At 45.2% G+C, this 22,736-nt stretch overlaps 1 protein-coding gene across 2 annotated transcripts in view; it reads right to left on the bottom strand.

Moving 5' to 3' along the window:
* Positions 1-20,753, bottom strand: part of LOC119381395 (uncharacterized) — a 28,252-nt gene extending 7,499 nt beyond the window's left edge. The window contains exons 1-5 of one of the 2 annotated variants that reach the window (XM_037649235.2): positions 20,534-20,753; positions 16,616-16,787; positions 16,166-16,281; positions 12,003-12,147; positions 2,857-3,060 (exon numbers count right to left, since the gene is read on the bottom strand). In XM_037649235.2, coding sequence (XP_037505163.1) covers positions 2,857-3,060; positions 12,003-12,147; positions 16,166-16,281; positions 16,616-16,787; positions 20,534-20,697 — 801 coding nt within the window. In that variant the 5' untranslated portion in view covers positions 20,698-20,753. The remainder of the gene's footprint in view (positions 1-2,856; positions 3,061-12,002; positions 12,148-16,165; positions 16,282-16,615; positions 16,788-20,533) is intronic. The other variant, XM_049413100.1, reaches the window with a different exon arrangement.
* Between the last annotated feature and the right edge of the window lie 1,983 nt (positions 20,754-22,736).

Raw genomic sequence — 22,736 nt, 5'->3', positions numbered from 1 at the left:
GTAATCGCCGAGGCCACGCTTTGTAGTATAGGTGTAGTATAAGGCACCGTTCCTGTGTGAAAGCGCGACCCCGCAGCCGATCGAGCGTGAGCTATGCAACGAGAAAGCTGCGGCAGCGGCAGCCAAAATCAGCATTACTCAGGAGTATTTGCAAATGAAGTTTGGCTTTAATAACACAAAGAAATTTCCCTGTGTGTCACTTCGCTTCAACACAGGTTCGTCTAATACGATTACGTTTGGCATGTTTTAAGAGTGCCATATAGAGGGTGTCTTTTTTTTGACAATACACATTTTTTATGAAAGTTCTATGCAGCCACGCTCTAGTCGTTTTCACACATGTACTCTATCTCCAGGCGCAAATACTTTGCCACAACTCAAATGACACTGACGGGACTAATGAACAAGAACTTTTTAAATTATTCACTTCAGGGCAGCTGCTTATATTGGAAAGTTGTAGTGCGTGGCAAATTATGGCATACCCATTTTTAGATATCCCGAAAGTTGCACCTAATTCGAGATATGCATCATCGAATTTTAAGGACGAAGTTCAAACTGATCGCGTCCGGCGCGCAGGAAACGCGTCCTCTCTACTGCGTCAGACCGGGACTATCGTAGACAAGGAAGTGACATCTGCTTCTGTGATCCTCGGCCGCCCACAGCAGTCGAAATCGAGTTTACATAATTGATTTCGCGGGAGCGGCGTCCAAGTACTGGTTCTGTGGGAAGAAGAGGTTTTCCGCAATAAAATCTACAAAATGATAGGATACAAAGTTAGCATAATGAAAATGGATGAAGCAGACGCCAAAAGGAAAAAGCAATGCTACTTTTACATTATTGCGATAGCAATTATATGGACAGTCTCGGCTGATTTTACAGCGAAAGCTGTTATGAGATCATTTCACCGGCCGTTTTTGGCGCCGTACTTGTCCGCCACCGCCGCCGCCGCCGCCGCTGTCCGTAGCCAGTATCGCTCGAAATAAAAAAAAAACGAAATAAGAAAAAAAATTCCAGTATGGAACGAGGCTCCAACCTGGGCCCTCTGCGTGGGAGCCCAGTATTCAACCTCTGAGCCATGCCTGTGCTTGAAACTGCTTTGCAAAAAGGTCCTATACAGGCTTCATGTCGGGAAGGAACCGCATAAGCATATGCAATATAGCGTGGTAGAAGAGTAAAATAAGCACCAAGCGTCGCACAACGCGAATTCTGTAACCAGGCGTCACACAACGCGAATTGCGCAACGAGTAGGTTGTTGAATGCTTCCAACCCATTACAAAGGGCTCTGCCATATTTCTTCATCGTCATCAGGCACAGCATCAACAAAGTGCGCATGATGCGTTACATGCGTTTAGCAGGTACCAACGCTCTCCGTAGAATGACGAAAAATGGCACAGCGCCTGCTGCCCTACTTCTCAAAAATTACAATGATTTATAGCGTAGCGGGTTCCTCGCAAGTGCGCTTGTATTGGTTGCCAAGGAAGCCCATAAGCGCATGATCCACTTCCTCGGGGTCTCAGTAAAATTACAATGATTTATAGCGTAGTGGGTTCCTCGCAAGTGCACTTGTATTGTTTGCCAAGGAAGCCCATAAGCGCATGATCCATTTCCTCGGCGTCTGAGAAAGTTCTTCGCCCCCCCCCCCCGTCTCTCTCCCACGTCAACGTATGTTATACAGCATGACGGGAGAGGGAAATAGCGACCGGGCGTTACTCAATGCAAATTACATAACTGGTGGGCCATTTAAAGATTCCAACCCATTACAAAGGGCTGAGCCATAATTCTTCATCGGCATCAGTCGTCGCGTCAACAAAATGCACATAATGCCTTACAGACGTGTAGCTGGCGCCTCGCTTCTCCGCAGAATGACGAATAATGTCTTAGTAGGTGCTTCCCAACTTCACAAAAATTGTGAATTATGACGTGGTGGGTACCTTTCTAGTGTACTTGTAGTGTAGCCCCAAGAGAGCTTAACGGCCTCTAGAAACGCCGCTCTTCCAGCTTTCGCTGTGACTGTGCTGCTGTTACCGCGCAGGCCTGGCGTTTTTTTGCCGTCGCCGTCGTCATGCACCGTATATATATATATATATATATATATATATATATATATATATATATATATATATATATATATATATATATATATATATATATATATATATATATATATATATATTCGCGGGGACTTGTATGTTTTGTGATTTCCCCGCGATGTCCGCGCTGAAGTTACAGAGCGTACGAAGGTCACTTCGCTCGCTGCAGCGGCCGCGTTTGCGAAAAGAGAACGCTGTTCAAACACAAATAAGTAACAACTGTGACAGTTAGTTCTCGCTTGTCCTGTGTGAACATGTTCGTTCGTTTCCTGCGTCCTGCTTTATGTTTGAGCAGTGCGCTTCAAGTGTCCAGCTGTGACACATGATAGTTCGCGCTCGTCCTGTGTGCGTTCTTTTCGTGCGTCCTTTGGGCTCGAGCGACGCGCTGCCAATTTCGAGCTGCTTTCCGTTCTTCGCGTTACATTCCAATTTATTGCTATCGCATTCAGAGCTTCGCTGTTGCGGCGAATCTGACTTTTTTTCATAATTGAGGGGTGTCCAGTCAAATCGGGAATCCACGTCTAATTTTCTCGTATCACTTGCTAAGGCGTCTTCTGCGAAAAGAAGTAGTGGTGTCACATTATTATTAAATGATAATTAGCGTTTGTAACACGTAACGCAGATTTGGTTTCGTAGGGCCATCAAGGCGTGTTCAGTTTTTTTTTCTCACTTTGACGATACCGAATTGAGCACACGCTCACGCTTACTTATATTATTCATTATCACAAGTCATAGGAAACGAGCCGTAGCATTTAAGCGATGCTCTCACCTCCGTAACGTTCACCATCTGACCCCGTGGCGAGTGCTCCTCTGTGGCGCACGGGAAGCCCAACGCGTAATTATCTGCTCTGCCCGGGACGTGGTCCGGGTATTTCGGCCTGTACCATCTGCCGGCCATTCCCAAGGAAACGGCAAACGTAATATTTGGTGGCCAGTGGTCCGAATCGTACGTTAGGCTCCAAATGGTGTTGCCCTAATGGGTAGACAATTTAACACATTTCACAACGTGGTCAAGAATGAAAAATTAAAATACTAGGAGTGTTTATCTGTTGCACATCTAGCTTATATAGCGGATATATTTCGCTGCATCTTTTTGCCCTGCAGCCATACATGCGCTCCAAACTTGCCACGATAACATTACATGCAAATGCAAGAAAACAGCGAATGCAACAACGCAAGGCGGATCACTTTGGGGCGAGTTAGTTATAGAGAAATGCATAAAACAAACATAAAACATGGCACTTCTTTGCGTTCTATATATTTGTAGAATCTTATTGAGCCGCACCAGTCGTTTAGTAAAACATACTTATTAGTAATTAGTCTGTTTCGGCAAAGTAATAGGTGGGCAAACTGATACAAGACTCGATTCACTCAGACTCACTCAGACTCAGATCGAGCCGTGAGTCTGAGTCCCAGTGAGTCCGGTTGAGGAAAAGTTTAGTGAGTGTGAGTGCGAGTGAGTACGGTTGAAAATTTTCGCGAGTCTGAGTACGAGTAAGTCCGGTTGAGGAATACTTTGGTGAGTTTGAGTCCGAGTGCTTCCTAAGGGCAAAGTATATTTGTTGAGTGAGTCTGAGTGAACTCCACCTTTTATTGCCGAGCTACACTCCTATCTACTCATCTTCAGTATTACTATTAGCCTTATATCGGCTTAGGTTTATACTCAAGTCTATTCACACATATCTCAACTCACTAGTGTTCATGCGCAACCTCTATATTTCTTTATCAAAGGCGTGAGTTAAGGTGGAAGGGGGGGGGGGGGGGGTTGTCATCATCTTCCGCCGCAAATTCTTTCACGGGAAGTTCTTGATAAAAAATATCTCGTTTTAGTCGCGTATTTCATAAAAATATCCCACTGGATTGAAAGTACTAATAACTCGCATTGAAAGGTACAAGATCAAAAGGCATATCGCCGAGCACCGATTATGTGGGAAATTGGTGTTAAAAAGTGTTCAAACCATGATCTGAAAATCTAATTTTACGATAACGTACTCACGAGTCGCCTCACTCAGACTCAGATCGAGCCGTGAGTCTGAGTGAGTGCGGCTGAGTAATATGTTGGTGAGTCTGAGTCCGAGTGAGTAGGGTAGAGAACAATTTTGGTGAGTCCGGTTCAGGAAAATTTTCATGAGTCCGAGTGAGCCCTACGTGGAAAATACATCATTTCAGTGAGTCTGAGTGAGCTCGCCTTTTTTGGTCGACCTATGCTTATTACTCACCAAATTGGTAGTCTACAGGAAATCGCATTTGCACGTAAAAAAAGACATGCGGGTGATTCCACGAGAGATCGAACATGCCTGTCCGGTCGCAATTTTTGTTTTGCCTGGATTTTTTATATGTTATGTGAGTACATTCAAAGTGCACGGAACTGAACATTTTATTTCCAAGGAACGCTCCCAGCGCGCCAAAAAAAAATATTTGAGGGTGGCGGCGCGGGCCTCCTGTTCTTGCTCACTGCGATATTTTCGGATTTCACGGCCGAATTTAGCGCGAACTATAAATGATGTGTCGAAATTTTTTAAATTTTTTTGTTGGTTTTAATACGCATTACTGTGAATTACATCCATGCTTTTTTTTTATGCCGTCCTCAAAAACAAGAAAATGTGAAAAAATGGCAAACACGGCCGAACTCAAAAAAGGGTCCTAAGTTTGAGGCGCCGTGGCGCCTTTGCTATTTCAAACAGAAACTTGAAAACAATGTCAACTATAGAAAAGAGCCTTTGCAACACTTGCACGGAAGATAATTTTCCTACGGGCAGCGGAAAAAAAGAAAAAATAGTTAAAGTGAGTTTTTTCAAAAAAGTACATTTTCGAAAAATAAATAAAAAAGACTCCGCTCTCAATTTTAACGACAATTTTTTATCAAACAGCGCTTATGTCAGTGAACACACGGTTTTAATATCATATGCCCTCGTTTGCTTTGTCTACGAGATATAACTGGCCAAAATGACCCTTGCTGTGTGCTGACTTCAGTGCGATTGATAGTTGTCATCAGCTTGCATTGCACGTAAATCTAGTTTTAATTATTTTCCTGCAGTAAAACTTTGCTCTGGTGTCTTGTCGTCAAGAAAAATATATTCTCAAACTTTAATTGTGTCTAGCGTGTGCGTGGGTGGGCTGCTGCCGCTCTCTAAAGGCCTAACGCGTACGCAGTTTGCAGCTTAAAACCTCAACTCACGCCACCAGTTTTCGCTAATCAGATGCACGCGAGACACCGCGACCACATGGTTTAGGTCACTTTGTCAAAACTCTCCTTGCACTCAGAATAAAGCACCTGTATGCAGCGAGGGCCAACTTAATCTGTAATTAAATGCCACAATTCAAAAGGCGCGCTGTTAAGCAGTTGTTTTCTCACTGCCTCCGTGCTTCCCTTCCATTACGTGCATTGTACGCTCTAACCATCTTCCCCATTCGACGCACACTGTACACACTGTGCCTAAACATTTGTAAAAAAGTTAGCTCAATAATTTCTGAGCCGTTTATTTCACTTCCCGCTCTCACATGTTTTCGGCGTCGTAGATAACGTCTTCCTGTGCCATCTCGACCTTTACCTCAGCGTTTCAACAGCCAGAAAACGTGCGGGGCGGCATTTAAGCCATGAGTGGCCGATGCTGCCCAATTTATGATGTTTTGTTGCCACTTTACTAAAGTGATTTCCCACATCGATGACAGCAGAGGTCATTGGTGGTGCCAGACGGACATTACCCTTAGTTTTGACAATGAGTGTGGCCTACAAATTATTACAGCCCAAAGCGCTTAGACACCCTTAGTCATAAAATGTTTAGCCGTGAGCAGTTCTGGAAACGCATTCATGACAGCTGCGCAGATGTCAGATTATTTGTGCGGCGCCGATTAGTATAAACGTTTCGACTTGCTCTAGGTCTAGCTGTTCACTAGATGCGATGCGCGCGGCCAATGGCTGCGTCCGATTGTTCTGTGCCGATTAATCACGCGTTCACAAAAACAAGATTGCTGAGGAAAACGTTTTCGTTGCGCAATTTTTTTTCTTTGCTCTTTTTGTTGTTGCCTACCTCCAGAAGCTACTGTCATAGGCTGATGATCTTCGCGACACCTGCGAAGTCTGCTTGCATTGCATTACGCTCCTCAAGGAAAACCTGTCTACATCTAACCGCGATGACGTAAACCAGGCATTCCTTCAGGAAGAAGAAGCGATTGATATCTTGAACAGGCGCGCCCAACTTTCCTCTTATGATTCTAGGCGAGGTTGTAGGCTGCAAACTGTTTACACGTTAGACATTTAGAGGGCGGCAGCAGCCCACTTTTGCACACGCTAGACACAAATAAAATCTGAGAACACATTTTTCTTGACGAAAAGCAGCCAGAGCAAGGTTTTGCTGCAGCAGAATTATTAAAACTGCGATTTACGTACAATGCAAGCTAATAACAACCATCAGCCGCACTGAAGTGAGCACACAGAGCAAGAGTCATTTTGGCCAGTTATATCTCGTAAACAAAGCAAATGAGGACATATGATATTAAAACCGTGTGTTCACTGACATAAGCGCTCTTCGATAAAAAATTGACGTCAAAATTGAGACCGGACTTTTTTTATTTTTTGAAAATGTACTCTTTTGAAAAAATTCGCTTCTTTAACTCTTTTTTTTCTTTTTTTGCGCTGCCCGTAGGAAAATTATCTTCGGTAAAAATGTTGCAAAGGCTCTTTTCTATAGTTGACATTGTTTTGAAGTTTCTGTTTGAAATAGCAAAGGCGCCAAGGCGCCTCAAACTGAGGACCCTTTTTTGATTTCAGCCGTGTTTGCCATTTTTTCACATTTTCTTCTTGTGGGCGGCATAAAAAAGCATCGATTGAATTCACAGTAATGCTTATTAAAACCAGCAAAAAACAATTTTCGACACATCATTTATAGTTCGCTATAAATTCGGCCGTGAAATCCGAAAACATTGCAGTGAGCAAAAACAGGAGGCCCGGGCCGCCACCTTCAAATGATATTTTGGCGCACTGGGGGCGTTTCTTGAAAATAAAATTTTCAGTTCCGTGCACTTTGAATGTGCCCACATAACATATAAAAAAAACCAGGCAAAACAAAAATTGCGACCGGACAGGCATGTTCGATCTCTCGTGGAATCACCCATACGAGGAAATATACGACAGTTGAATTATGACCACGTGCGAATTATGTTGTTCGTTGCTGACAGGCAAAGTGACAGCAAAATGTGGTGCGATGTCTTGGAGGCAAACACTCCCATGGGTCCCTTATGCATTCGCTAAACACGACTCGAAGGCGAAAGCCTTCTACTTTTTCTTCTCTGTCGTTGTACTGATCCTACCAAGACCCCCTCCGACAACTTTCTGCACCTAATATTGGTTCGCGAAGCCTCCAGGATCGGATACACCGCAAGCTGTTTTGCACTGCCTCCGTGATCCGCCCACCTTTGACCAAGCGACGATGTCAGGGAATGACGTCATCATGTTACGTCACGTGATGTGACGATATAGTGACATCACGATGGCGTCGCAAATTTGGGTACTTGTTACGTCATAATGACGCCATATGGTGACGTCATCACGTCATGATTTTTTTGCATCCCTCGTGTTGACGTCGACGCCGAGGGACACCAAATCTGGCGGTCAATTTTCGCGTTTGATGAGGCATCTAAGGCTTTCGGCTGAATATAAGTATAGTGAGGAGGAAGATCAGCAAGTAGGAAGGCCCATCGCCATCGGCTGGCAAACACCGACAATTCGCACTCTGGCAACGCCCTGCGTGCTGCTGCTACGATCGTCGCTCTCGTAGAATCCTCAATGAACCCCCCGTAACATTACAATGAATCTGAGTACTTGGTCACTGCCTGCTGGATGGATGGATGCTATGAGCGTCTCCTTTATTACGGGGTGGTGACATGTGTGCCACCATGCTCGATAAAAAAAAGCAAAAAAACTCACCCCCCCCTCTTTTTTTATGTTGACCTAATGCCTTGTGTACCTCGATTAAATCTGTCTTATTGTAGGGAATAAAAAAAAAAACGTAAATTCACAGCCCAGTTTTCTGCCCCGTACAGCAGAATGTCGTTATTTTTTCCCAATACTTATTTTTGTCCTTTCTCTCTAATTTCTTGCCACCAATACTCTAACCGTCTCTTACTTATCTCAATCGCGGGTGTGTTGAGCTTTTCATTGTCGTCTCTAAAACCCAAGGTTTCATGTAAGCTCGTGCCCAAATGTACAGCTGGGTGAATGTCTCCACATTAAATCAGCACATGCTCCGCCATTTCCTTATCTTCCCCATAGCATGTGCGTTGTTCTTATTTACTAAATCTCGCTTCATAACTACGCGTTCTAAGGCAACCCGATCTTGTTTAAAACAGTAACGCGCTTCCCGCTGAATTATCGTAAACAGTCTCCCTCCTTATTTCATTTTTGCCCTTTCGGTAGATACTCAGATCCAGTTTTTTCTCCATAGCTGCCGTCCAGTAAATCCTCTCCGCCTCTCTGACTTTTCGCTTAACGCTCTTCGTTGCCATATCGCTTACACTACCAGCCATATATTTACTAGTGAGCCTCCTAGTTTTTTTTTTCTCCACTATGTGTCTACGCACTTCCTATACAAATAACGGAATACCTTCTCTGCCCATCTACTTTCCTTCATATTCCTTAGCCTCCGTTGGAACCTTATTTAGCTGAGAGCCCGAGTGCCAGCTCTCGGGTGAATTAACAAAATCGGTCACCCGGATCGTGGACTCCGCGATAAGCTTCAGCAGAACGGCGTGCCGTCGGAGCACGTCAGGTAGGACACTCCCTGGTGGAGATGGCACAGGGCATTTTGGGCGCAATTTTCCTCCTGCTAGGCGATTAACCGGGAGCCCTCATGTCACGTATACGGAACGGCATGCACCATGCTTTGTCTGCATCATATATATTCGTCTCAACATAGTCAAATGCGCTGGTGGCTGAGTCTTCAGCAATCGTTTCACAGTAAAAGAAGTGGCACCGAAAAGACCTCAGTACAAAAGCTCAGTGCAACCTCAGTGCAGCATCTAGATCACAATTATTAATAAAATGAGGACACATATGTGCCTCTTTTTCTGAGGTTCCTGGTTTGGCGCGCCAGCTAGGTTGGTCTCAACAACCTAGCAAGCGCGAATCATGTATCGGGAAGGTGCGAGGAACGAGAGCAGAGCGCAAATATGAAATCATTCACGAGCAACTGTAAATAATACGAAAATAGATTGTAGTTGCATTGCATAATTTATAGCAAGACTTTTGAGAAGACCCGTAGCCTGGAATATACCAAAAGACAATAGGAATCGAGACGGGGCCTGCACAAGATGTTTAGATCGCCCTCTCGAGCTCGCAGGAAAATGTCCAGGGGTGCTATGCAGGATGGCCCGAGCTTCTCGGGAACATGAGTTTGCTCTGAGCTCGCACTACGGCGGTCATGACAGGAAGACAGTTCTCAGCGCGCGGTAGCAGCGTTGATAAAAACGTCTACGAGAACGAGCATGGCGTCACAAACGCAAGTGCAGCCTTTGCGGCTGTTTTGAAAGGAACACCGCATGCGAACGCACCAGCGCCGCTACTCAGTCAACATTTCAACAGTGCAGTGACACCAGCATGATTGTCGCGCTATCATTTTGCCAAATTAACATCGCACCTCCCATAGGCGTGTTCGGGGGCCTTTGTCCTCTTTCGGGCAATTTCTTTTGTTCCACCTGCAGCATGGAAATTTTCACTCTCGAAGGCAACGAGGGCACTCTTGTGCAGCTCGTTTCGCTTCTATCAAATATTACAGATAAATAAATGGACAAGTTACTGCTACTTAAATTACACGTCTGAAGATTTTTCTGCATTAAGGAATCAGTAGAAATAATTTCTCCACAAACAAGTAAAAAGTAACATTTCTCGTCCCAAATGTCACCAGGGCCGCTTGCTTCATGGCTGTGAGTGGTACGTCGTGAACGCGGTGAAAATGAATGCGAGACATCGTAGCCATCTGATGATATAGCCTTTAGTTCTTCGTGCGTGTGTGCATAGTCTATGCGACTTGACTGGTGGATGAATCGTGCCGCTCGCTGGCGTTGTGGGATGAGCACCGCTTCTCGTCAAGAGCAAACGAGGTGGGCGACCCGATCTTCTCCTCGGGCGTCTGTCACTCAAACTTATAGACGTGCGAACTCGGGTAGAAACTCGTTTATTCAGAGAAGCCCCCAGTTCAACTCATGACTGTCATAATGCCGGTGTGACTGTTAAGCGTTTTATGCGGTGGACGCTAAGCAGCAGCTTCTGCGCATATTAAATATTTTGGTCATCTAGCATAACTTATGCAAGGCTGGAGCCATCAAAGGAGCTTGTGATCACCTATCTTCTGGCAGCTTTTTACGAGGCTGTATTAACTCTCTAAGGACTAATGAACATGAAATTGAATAGGTATGCCTTAATTGGTAATGTTATGAATAACACGACATTAAATAACTCAGGTGTAGTTAGCAGGGTCTTCATTAGGTGTAGCTAATTAGCATAATACTAGTTAGCCCTATCAGAATTATTATGATCTTAGTGAGTAAAGTCCTAAACACCTTGAGTTTAATCAGCGTACTCCTAATTAGCGTGGTGTTAATTATCATGGTTCTAATTTGCTTGATCTTAGCTTGGCACGGCTACATTAGCATGGTCTTATTAAGATGTGGCTTAATTAGCTCGGTATCAGCCTAACATAGCTGAATTAGCTTGGTCATAGCCTGTCCTGATTTAATTAGCTTGGTATACCGCCCAGCCAATCAGGTAATCAGCCTGGCGCACATGCTTGGGGAGCAAGCAGACGATGCAGGAGAGGACGTAGAGGGCGGGCTCCGGCGGATAAACGCGCTAGAAGGCCGACCATGATCATTATACGCCTCGCCTCGGCAATTAGCTCCGGCCGCGCTGTCAGCCGGAGCTAATCTCAGAGGCCACGGTGCTGCTTATTCTAAAGGATACTTACTGCATTCATTAAACACTTGAAAATGAATCTAGATAGGCCTTACCCGTAAAAAATATTGTTAGTATAGGTTGCTGGCGCTTTTCTTGCATGGGTGCACTTTTGCACTCAGTGGAACGACAAACAAATGAAAGAAGATCCAACAATATCTTGGTTTAGGCGATTTGGCCGATCATTAGAGAAAACTTGAAATGCGCGAACGACGAAGACGAAACACAAACAACAGGACTGGCGCTAAACTTGCAACTGGCGTTCATTGGAACTGGCGTTTATTCATGTTTCAAAAAGACCCACGCTAATTCTTGTGGGATGATGCGCGCATATGCGTGAGCTTGATGCGCGCGTATATCACGTTGTTTGTTTCCAACAAACGCCATTTGCAAGTTAAGCGCCTGTCCTGTTGTAAGTGTTTCGTCTTCCTCGTTCGCGCTTTTGAAGTTTTCTCTAAAGAAGATGCTTCTGGTCAGAAGACATCACCCAACTTTGTTGACCGCCCTTGGTGTAACGCCGCGTTACATCGTCACCAATGGAACGAAGCGCGCGTTGAAGGGTGGATTTGCCCTTTTCGCACTGTTAGCTAGTTCACAAGGGGTGTCGCCAGAGCTCGGAAAGATTCCGAGTTTCGCCAAACTCGCGCCATCCTGCATAGCACCCCAGAATAGGCGAATAGCTTGCATTAGATAGGTCTCACTGGTGGTCATACAGTGACGGTGGCATCTCTTATAGTCATGGTTAGCCATCGAGTCGGTGGTAATGAACAACAGCGACATCACGCTAATAATAATAATATCTGGGGTTTAACGTCCCAAAACCACGATATGATTATGAGAGACGCCGTAGTGGAGGGCTCCGGAAATTTCGACCACCTGGGGTTCTTTAACGTTCACCTAAATCTAAGTACACGGGCCTCAAACATTTTCGCCGCGACATCACGCTAAGTTTCTTTTTAGGTACTTACGAGACGCACAGGATAAGCGTTTTTGGGGACGTGTCGTAGGACATTTCTGGATGCTATTGTTGGCGGCACCATGTGGCAGTCAGTGTACATGTAGTCAGGTTCCGGGTGGTGCGCTACGGCGACAAATATGTCAACAGGGTAAATACTGGAAAAGAGAAGATGGTCGCTACAGTTATTAAGTTTAGGTATGGACGGGATAGAGATGAACCTGAGCACTGGAACTATCGCTGAAACATCTTTCTCACGCGAAGCAAGAAAAATGGGAACCAACCCTCCTTCGTTGCTTTGAATGTACATGACAGTTTAGCCAATGTAACGAGTGATGCACCCGTATAGAATTAGCGTCATTTGTATTCAGTATACCTTATAATGAACGCGTGGCGAGCTGCGCGGTTTTACACCTGCGCGCATGAATAGAAAAAGGGATAGAGAGCGTGAGGGAGCGCAATAATATGTTGCCTAGAACGCATTAACACGCCTATGTCAACTCTACGTTACTAACACAACGACCTAGGCATCAGCGCTTGGAATACGGAATTATTGCGATAAATGGACTGGACGGGCTAACGACTGCATCTAGCAACATTTTTCAACCTAAGCTTTCACATCCATTTCCTCACTGAGAGTGCAAGTTTCTTGCCGACTGAAAAACACTTCAGCTCACTGGGAAAAAGCTAGGATAGTTTAATTGGTGTCTCACGGCAGCAGCTGCCCATACGCAGGGGCAACGTTTTGGGTCTGCGTAGGTGTCATGTAAACAAGTTTAACTGTGGTCATGCCATGCATGAGAATCAACATGACTAGCATAAATGGCAGAGTGTCAACCAAGCGAAGGTACAGAAAAATGCATGCAGTCGCCTTCAACGTGCAAGCTGTAGGAAGTTCGGAGTAATGGTTAGCCTGCTCTTCGGCTACACTGGCCGTTCAGAAGCGTGCGTGCGTTGTTGTTCCAAACGTGTAGCCCGCTCGGCCTCCACGGTAAAAAAGAAAACGTTTATTGCAATAGTACTGAAAGTTGGACTAGTTGGTACAGTTGATACGTTTTTTTTTTTGCTTTTACGTTCATGTGCTCTTCAAATAAACCTTTTCACGTGCGAGTCAGCGCTTGTCCGTGCCCCTTCTGTTCTATTCCGTCTTCATCGCTCCTCGCACAGTACCCAAACATGAAAAGTTTATTTGTGATCCAGTGGTGCCCCCTCCATTCCCCTTTCTCTCCTCCTCACCCTCACATCCGTTCGCGTCCCCTTGCGATGCTGTACTTCACATGGCTAGTATATATATATGTTTTTGCCTGAATTATCCCGTATATTAGCTAAGCTAAGTTTTACCCTCTCCACCATCTTTTCCATTCTCGTCTTCCTCACGTGACTTCACTCTCCCCCACTTTTCCTTTCCCGCCCCTTTCCTACACTATACTATGCGTGTCTATGCTATACATGGTTTTGCCTGCGCGATGCCAAGCGACGACGGAAGATGCCAGCTCATGAGAGATGACAGCATACGACAGCCAAGGCTCCTAAAGTGCTCCGCACTTAAAACGTCACTGTAAACGTCCCATGAGTACGGATAGAATGGAGGTCTGTAAACAAAGTCTTGCGTAATGTTTTCTGATATTAATCGCCCTTACACCCTGTGGAGATGGTTGACCAGAAAAGCTGTGTAGCACACGGCGCAGAGGTGGCATTGAATTTTGATGAGAGCTATAGAAAGTCCATTTCTAATGTGGCGTATGATACGTTCAATTATTTCCAATTAAGCATTCCGTTAAAGTTATTCATTTGAGCAGCATGCATCTTTTTACCGCAACCCGCGTCGTTTTGTCCGGCTTGCCGCAGGCGCCTTGCGTTTAGAGCACGATCTCGAGGAGCCTTTGAGTAGCATGCGTATTAAGGGCGGAGCTGCTATAAGTCGAGCCTGCGCCGTCTGCATGCCTGTCAGGTGTCACGCGTGTCACGTGACTAGACGGGAGGGGAGTAAATAAATAAGTAAAACAAAGTGCTGGTGATGATGATGCCAAACAATATTCTAAATGAGACTAAGCTGCCTTAGCTTCGCTGTCCGATGGACTTTACGGCGTGGAAGTAGCCCAGTTTTTTTCCTCGCATTTTCCGTCTCGCATCACTTTAGTGGAGCAGTGGCGGGTAGTGGGTGTTGTACAATTTCTGAGACACGAACCTGCGATGTATCACAACCCTCCTACGGACATCCGTTACGCCTCGGCGTATAGAGCTTAGCAGTACAAAATCGAAGAAATTTTAACAATGCTGTTTAGAAAACCTCTCCATGAAAAGCCACCTTGCAGTAGTGAAATGTGACCGCTGCCATAGCGATGCATGATTTGGTTCCATCCGGGTTGTGTTTGGGGAGCTCATGCCAGTGAGTGCAAATTTAAACTTAGCGTGCTAGATGTTGAAAATCGTTCCCAAAATAACTTCATTTAATGCTTGATTGGATTGACACGTTGAATAAATGCCCGAAATACATTCGGAATAATATATGTATTTCTATAGCATTCATAAGCATTTGTTCAGGTCTAGAGACAGTTGGCTTCACTGCACTGTGATCATCGCAAAGTGTGTACATGGCGTACGAGGCATAACTGCTTTTCTGCGGACTGAGTCACTGCATTGGGATGACCAAAATCTGTCAGGGTGAAAAGCTATCAATAATATTCCACTGTCTAAGGTAGAGAAAGCAAACGCTTGCTAAAGCTATTTTATTGATTCGAGATCTACTGTACACTGCATGTCACGATTTATTGTGGGCCACTATTCAGAAGCTGGCGTTCCATGATAGCTTACAAGCCTATCAAGAATGCAACGCGAGGATGTAACCCGTTCAGCAATCCTGTTGTTTATAGTAGGATCAAAAGTCAACAGATAAACCACAGTCGAATACAATCTATGCTCCAACTTGAAAGCTTAGGGAGCAGAAATGAAATAATTCTATTGTACAATAGAATTATTTTATTTCTGCACAGAAGACAGAACTTCTACATAAAAGTTATACTCGAATCCAAGATGTTGTATATCTATCATACAGGAGGGATGCGCTGCAACAAAAAAAAAATCGGGGCAGATGCTGCGAACGAAGACACTACAGGTATTGCTGGCCAAGTCGTAATGAGTGAGAGCCACGAACCCGGCCCATACTTGATAAGTTTTCTTCCGCCAACATCACTCCATATGTAACAGTGGCTTCAAGTGGCCCCCAGACCGCCTATGAGGTTACACTACAACGGGTTGTTGGCATCGAAATTGAATAGACTGTGAAATAGCAAATGAAACAGATGAAAGAGCTCGGCAATTGACTGCAAAACACTCCCTATGGATCTAGTGTGTTAAATATCACTACACTTCACAGTAGCTGCAGTGCGTTTGACCAAGGGCGTGGCACTTCTTAGAGGTTCTCGTCTTTCTCTTCTTCATGCTAGCCGAGCGCACAAGCTCGTCGCCGCTCGTTGTCATCACAATATACACTGGACAAGCCTCTGCCACCCTGAAGCGCTGCCGAGATCAGCGTGGCACTAAAGGTAAATGATGCATATATATATTATATATATATATATATATATATATAATATGTAATCCACCAAGAAAAATGGGGACCAGCGACCCCCGCTCCACGGCGTGTTGTGCTAAGCCATTGCCGCTTGGTTATCACACCTCATCCTGCAGCCTACCAACGACGAGCTATTTATATGCATCATTTACCTTTAGTGCCACGCTGATCTCGGCAGCGCTTCAGGGTGGCAGAGGCTTGTCCAGTAACACCTGCTAGATGACGCAAAGGGTCTAAATACGCGCTTTCAATTGCGTCGCCCCGCTCGTATTTCGCCGGAGTTGGGCTGCGTGACCTGGGCCCTGTACCTTGACCTGCAACGCGTGGTGACCTGTGCACGCGCGCTTATTTCTTGTTCAACAGATGGCTCATAGCTTCGTACGTGTCGTGCTTTCATCGCTAAGTTTTTCGTTGAAGCCATAGACCCCACAAAGGTCACTTCGCTTTCTGCAGCGTTTGTGTTTGCTGAAGAAGTGAGCTGCTAGCCCTTCTATGCATGACATTCCGACTTGTTGCTATCACATTCATCGGTTCGCCCTTAAGGTGAAATTGTCACTTCTTTTGTTTACGGAACACACTTGGTTCACGTATTAATGCCTCACCTGAGTTGGCGTGCGATTCTTCCCGACCACTGCGGTTCGAGCAGCGGGAAGTGCAGTATGGTGTAGCTTGGTCGATGCGCGCTCTGTTTCTTGTCGTTCATCAAAGCTGAGATCATCTGCACGAAAAGCAGATTATGTTCAATATTGATCAAACGCTTTCACGCTAATAGGATGCAGGATGTTAAGAGGCGTTGACAGTCAATACCTTTTTTCAGCCCAACGCTCCACTAGTAACAACGTTATGAAATAAGTTTGCAGCGCTGGCATTGCGAAGAAATATTCACGACAGCGTCAGTGCTGCAGCGTAGAGGACAGTGCTTATTTCACGAAGCACTTATATTAACTTTTTTTTTTTCGACTTTTCCAGTAGATGCAAGGGAGATCAATAAAATTTTGAGACATTTGTCTGTTCTTTCCGCGTGACAGTAGCTGAGGATTCACGAAGCACACCTGAAGGCATTTTGCCAATGTCCCAGTGACTTCGGGCTGAAGTCCTTGGTCTCGGATGAGCTGGTGCACTTGACCGAAGTGGTACACATGGTTGCTCCAGAACGCGTCGAGAAGTATCTTTGTTGTAGGGCTGTTGACAAGTGTGCTGACGCTGCTGTGGTTCTGGCAGAAGCTATTTAAGAAATAAGTCAAGGTGATTCCCATTATTGCATATTATATAAACAATTTCTAGATTTATACCTATACAATTAAACAGCGTAATACAGCATTTTAATAAAGTCGCTTTAGGCCAGGCAAGCACCATTTCTTACTCTTTTAACGCTTCTTCACGCGGCCGGCCGTATCGCCTACCAGTAAGCCGCACCAGAGCAGCGGTATAGAAGCACGACACTGGGCATAAAATCAGTCGTGCATGACACTGGGCACCGACCCTAACTGGCCATAGGTCGTATAAGGAGAAATATCTTTCTTCTGCATGTGGTTGCTTCCAATAATTTCTGCGTTTTATTTTCCGTACCTTGCCTGCGTACGTTCGCAGCGAATAATGAAACTACTTCCCTTATGGCTTAACTCGGAAGAGCTTCACGTTAGTAGTATTTGTCGGTGCATCGATGATACACAGTTCGACACAATGTTGGCGGGTTAGTTGGCATGAGTTCATAGTGCTTTTTTAGCGCGAAACGACATCGCAAGAAAGACAGGACGAAGTGCTCATATCAACTAACACGATTTATTATGTCACTCCGCTCTTTATACAGACCAGATACCAGAAGGACATGCGTAGCGTACGCCACGCGCAGCAACCACCTCAACTTCATCAACCGAGCGTACTCGTGATAGCGCACCCAAAAACGAAAATTCAGTGCTAAACAAGGTTAAAGAAGTCACACTATTGCACAGCGAACCGAATGATTGTATGAAAAGTGCTTCTGATAATTCGTCGGCGGTGTTGTCACTGCTCTTCATTAAGGTAGTCGTAAGTCTAAACAAAGCTTAGCATTTGCACTTTTTGCAGAGTTGAGCTAAATGGGAGCCTGTACTGGTCGGCAGGAACGCTCATGTTCTTTAAGGCGCTCATTAACACAGAGGCCTGACAGACCTACATACACTTTTCCACTAGATAGTGGAATCTTGTAGACCACATTAACGCTGCATTCTACAAACTTCAGGTGTTTCTGCTGATATTGCAGTTTTTTATTTTGTTTACAAATACGTCTGCAGAGCATTGACAGTTTTCAGGGGGCAGAAAATACTAGTGGAAATTCGTACCTAGTAGCCACATGCTTAAGATTGTGAGCCACTCTGTGGCAAGAGGGCAAAGCTACAGGCCACTTCTTTCGTGTATCAATGTTGCACCTCTAGCGCTTGCCTTTCCGCTTGTCAAGCAAAACCTCAGTGACCGACGTCACTGCCACACTTGGGTAACGTGCATCCTGGGTAACGTGCAACCTTTTTAACTGTGCGTTAAACTCTCGTTCAGAGCGTGATGGCATGATTTCATTAGAGCAGTCTCTAGACGCATCATAGAAATGGCGCGTTTCAAAATCTTAGAGTACTTACAAGCAGATTACGTTTTCTGGATGTACTCGCCGCGCGCACGTACGGGTTTTTTGCCTTACGAGTCTGCGCAGTCAAAGATTGTGAAACGCGCCATTACCATGATGTGTCTAAAATCTTCTTTAGTGAAATCGTGCCACCACACTGCGAACGAGAGCTTTAACACGCAGTTTAAAATGTTGCAGGATGCGCGTCATCTAAGTGTGTTAGTGACGTTGGTCGTTGAGGTTTTGCTTCAGAAGCTGAAGGGCATGCGCCAAAGGTGCAACAGTGATACACAAAAGAAGGGAACTGTGGTTGTGCCCTATTCTGGAACACAATTGCAGAGCAATGCATACCCTGGTGGTTGAATTTGTGCAGGTTTGACTTCCATCTCACGCTCACACAAACATTTTGCAATAAGCTTTAGGTACAAGGGAATGAAGCAAGTTTTAATTAGAAATCATCATCATCATCATCAGCCTGTCTACGCCCACTGCAGGGCAAAGGCCTCTCCCATGTTCCGCCAATCAACCCGGTCCTGTGCTTTCTGCTGCCACGTTATACCTGCAAACTTCTTAATCTCATCTACCCACCTAATTTTCTGTCTCCCCCTCACGCGTTTGCCATCTCTTGGAATCCAGTCAGTTACCCTTAATGACCACCGGTTATCCTGCCGACGTGCTACGTGCCCGGCCCATATCCATTTCTTCTTCTTGATTTCAACTATGATGTCCTTAACCCCCGTTTGTTCCCTTACCCACTCTGCTCTCTTCCTGTCTCTTAAGGTTACACCTATCATTTTCCTTTCCATCGCTCGCTGCGTCGTCCTCAATTTAAGTTGAACCCTCTTTGTAAGTCTCCAGGTTTCTGCTCCGTAGGTAAGTACCGGTAAGATGCAGCTGTTATATACCTTCCTTTTGAGGGATAGTGGTAGATTACCATTCATGATTTGATAATGCTTGCCGAATGAGCCCCAACCCATCCTTATTCTTCTAGTTATTTCACTCTCATGGTTCGCCTCAGCGGTTAATACCTGTCCTAAGTAGACGTACTCCTTTACAACTTCCAGTGTCTCGCCACCTATCCCAAAGCGCTGTTCTCTGCCAAGATTTTTCCACATTACTTTAGTTTTATGCATATTAATTTTCAGACCTACTCTTCTACTTTCCGTATCCAGTTCAGTAATCTATGAGCTGTAATTCGTCTCCCGCGTTACTCATCAATGCAATGTCATCAGCGAATCGTAGGTTACTGAGATACTCTCCATTAACTCTTATCCCTAACTCTTCCCAATCTAGGACCCTGAAAACCTCCTGTAAACACGCGGTGAATAACATTGGAGAGATCGTGTCTCCCTGCCGTACGCCCTTCTTTATTGGGATTCTGTTGCTTTCTTTATGGAGGACTACAGTGGCTGTGGATCCGCTGTAGATTTCTTCCATTATGTTTATATAGGCTTCGTCGATGCCTTGATTCCGCAGTGCCTGCAAGACTGCTGATGTCTCCACCGAATCAAATGCCTTCTCGTAATCTATGAAGGCTATGTATAGGGGTTGGTTGTATTCCGCGCATTTCTCTATCACCTGATTGATAGTATGAATATGGTCTATTGTTGAGAATCCTGTACGAAATCCTGCCTGGTCCCTTGGTTGATTGAACTCTAATGTCGTATTAATTCTGTTAGCAATTACTTTTGTAAATAGCTTGTAGACAACGGACAGTAAGCTTATGGGCCTGTAATTTTTCAGGTTAGAAATAATGGCATATAACTTTGTCTTACACTCGGCAAACAAGCGTCGCAAATCTCAAGAACGAAAGCCATCCGAAGCAGATCCGAAGCCTGTACCTCCCATCATTCTCATGGTGGCTCAAGCGCTGCTGAAGGAGCCCGCATAGATACTAGCGCCAGATTTCCCTCTAGGTATTATAGTATCAAACCCTATGGTATAAAGAGTGGAGTGAGGCAATAAATGATGTCACTTGAGAGTAGCACTTTGTCCTGTATTCTTCCTTGTGGTGTTGTTTCGCGCTAAAAATGCACTACGCATGGATGAGCTTCTTTCCCTCGAAATGCAGCGTGTCACTTTGATGCTACATGTACTGAGCTGATCTTGATTCTTCTCGTTTGGAAACTGTTAATCGTTACTATACAATAGCGAAAAATTAATTTGTGTGGTTGCAGGTGAAACACCCACGAAATAACACACGTAAAACACGAGGCACGTATTCCCCCGTATCTTTGCAAGCCAGCTATGAGCATTGGATGGCGACACTTTTGAGTCTCTTCGGATAATCGTGCTTAACGCAAAAATTCAAATCCCATCAGCTACCAGCATGCTTGTATCGAAATTTTAGAACATCACAAATGCAGTCGCTTACTCGTAGTCGATACCGATGCCGTACTCTGTATTCTGGTGTCCCTTCGCTGTCTCCAAGAAATAGTCGAAATCCTCATTGTAGCTTCGGATCGGCTCGACCACGGGACCTTTGATGAAATTGCAGAACGTTGTAATGGTGCACAGGCCGTCCGGCGGAAACTGCATATTGCTCCTCGTGAAGCCCTCCCTTAGCGTGCACAGAAGTGCATCCGGCGACAGCGGTTCCTCTGCGGGACGGTATTAAGACGCGAAGAACATTTAGGACTTTGCAGTTGGTGGGGCCCTTGGAGCACTAGAATACGGGAGTGTCTATGTATGTACGTATTTCGAAAACACATTCGTCTTCTCATGATAGCTGCGATATCCGCGGTACAACAGTGATGCACCGTGGGCTCTGCAATGGATATTCACGAGAATAGAGAAAGCTAACTATGGCTAAAAAGGCGCCTGCGCATTATGAGAGGACTGCGAAGCTTCTCGCAAGCTGACTTTCACACCTTCTGTTCTGGAGTAGCTTTTCGAACTCAGTTACTGATGAGTAGAAGCCGGATTTTGAGGCATTAGGAAAGCTCGTTTTAGGCGCCAAAAATAGGCAGACGAAAGAATGTTTTAGGCTTCCGAAATCATAAATAGAGGCACAAGAAATTTTCACATCACTGCAAATAATTTCAAACGAAGACGGGTGCGACCTCTATCTACGACAGGAAAACAAAAATGCTATTGCTTAAGATGGCACAAAAGAGCAAAAAGTTCAACATAGCCATGTAGTTGTGCTTTGTCCCGCACCGTTCGCAGAACACGGTCTCTCCCGTGTTCTGCACGGTGAGTCAAGTGTCCACTGTCGAATCAACACACTCCTGGGTGTCTTCTTGGTATGACTGAGAAGGGCAGAGCAGGAGCAGACTGCCAGATCGCTAAAAGACCGGAAGGGAGGGATTCCTCCAATTGGCCGGGTCAAATCGCGTATAGTGAATATATCTCCTGGCAGTGAACGAATAGCGTAGCCTGGGGAAGGGGAGCGGGATGGGTCGGGTGGTTCAACTCCCCACCCCCGAAACTCTTCAATTGTGCTTGTGTATATACACACGCACACATACAAACGCACGTAAGAACCTACATAAAGCATGCTTGAACCCCCCTCCCCCCCCCCTCTTAAAAAAATTCTGACAACCCTACTGCAGCGAACACCTTGCAAAGTAGATTACAAAAACAAAACCGGCATGCACGTCACCATTTTCTTTATTTTTTTGTTCTTCACTCTGCTTTCCGCCTTCACGGTCTCGCATTCGCCAACCGCTCGCGGCATGTCTCTGCGGCGGCGAATCCTCGCCGGCGTGTCCCACTTCACGGCTGCTAGCGGTTGTTTCCGCGAGTTGCTTGAACTAGAGGACTAGGCTGTACCCCACAGTTTCCAACAGTCAATGTTGCGCGGTATCAAGAATAACGGCCTAAAACTGCTCTCAGGGGCTAAACTTGAGGCCAAATAGTGTTAATATAAGCGCCAATTTTTAAATACGCATTTATAGGCAGTTGTAAGCATTTAGGCACGAACACCAAAAAATAGGCATTTATATGCACTATAAAAACACTATAAAAGGCCTTCTTAACCTCTAATTCATGCTCATATATCAAAATGGCACGATAGGAATGCAAGGAACAAAATAGGCATTGGCCTAAAATCCGGTCTCTACTGATGAGCATTTGCTTTTCGCGGAATTGCGAACGCGGCTGATACAGTGCTTGTATCTGTTTCTGCCCTGAAAAGCATACGAGTCCGTTGGTTCTCATTAATTTTGTGTCTCTCAAAGAACAACGAGCCCTAAATTCCCCTTCTTTCGTTCATTCTCTGTCAATAGCATTGCGTGAACAGGTAGAATAAAGTATTTATCTGTAGCCCTAATATGAGTAGAGTGTATACGCTGTACCACTTCTCCCTTGTTCTTTCTGTATAGGAACATTAAGCCTCTCAGCACCCTGAAATAGGTAAGCATGGGTAGCCTTATTTGAATTTCAGGGTACCTCAGCTAATGTAAGCGCATATTCATGCATTTAAGCCCTATGAGAATGCTGCCTGTGCTTGAATCCGCACCCTTAGAGCTTAGCAGCTCAATGCGTTTCGTCGGTGAGCTGCCCCATCGAGCTGCGAGAGAATAAGGTAGCACGTCATGCGCCTCTGCGTAAGAAACAGTCGTTTCCCGGAATGG

This window comes from Rhipicephalus sanguineus, chromosome 2 (assembly GCF_013339695.2).
Source record: "Rhipicephalus sanguineus isolate Rsan-2018 chromosome 2, BIME_Rsan_1.4, whole genome shotgun sequence".
NCBI lineage: Eukaryota > Metazoa > Arthropoda > Arachnida > Ixodida > Ixodidae > Rhipicephalus > Rhipicephalus sanguineus.
Note: the sequence above shows the minus strand (reverse complement) of the source record. Positions and strands in the feature narration are given on the sequence as shown.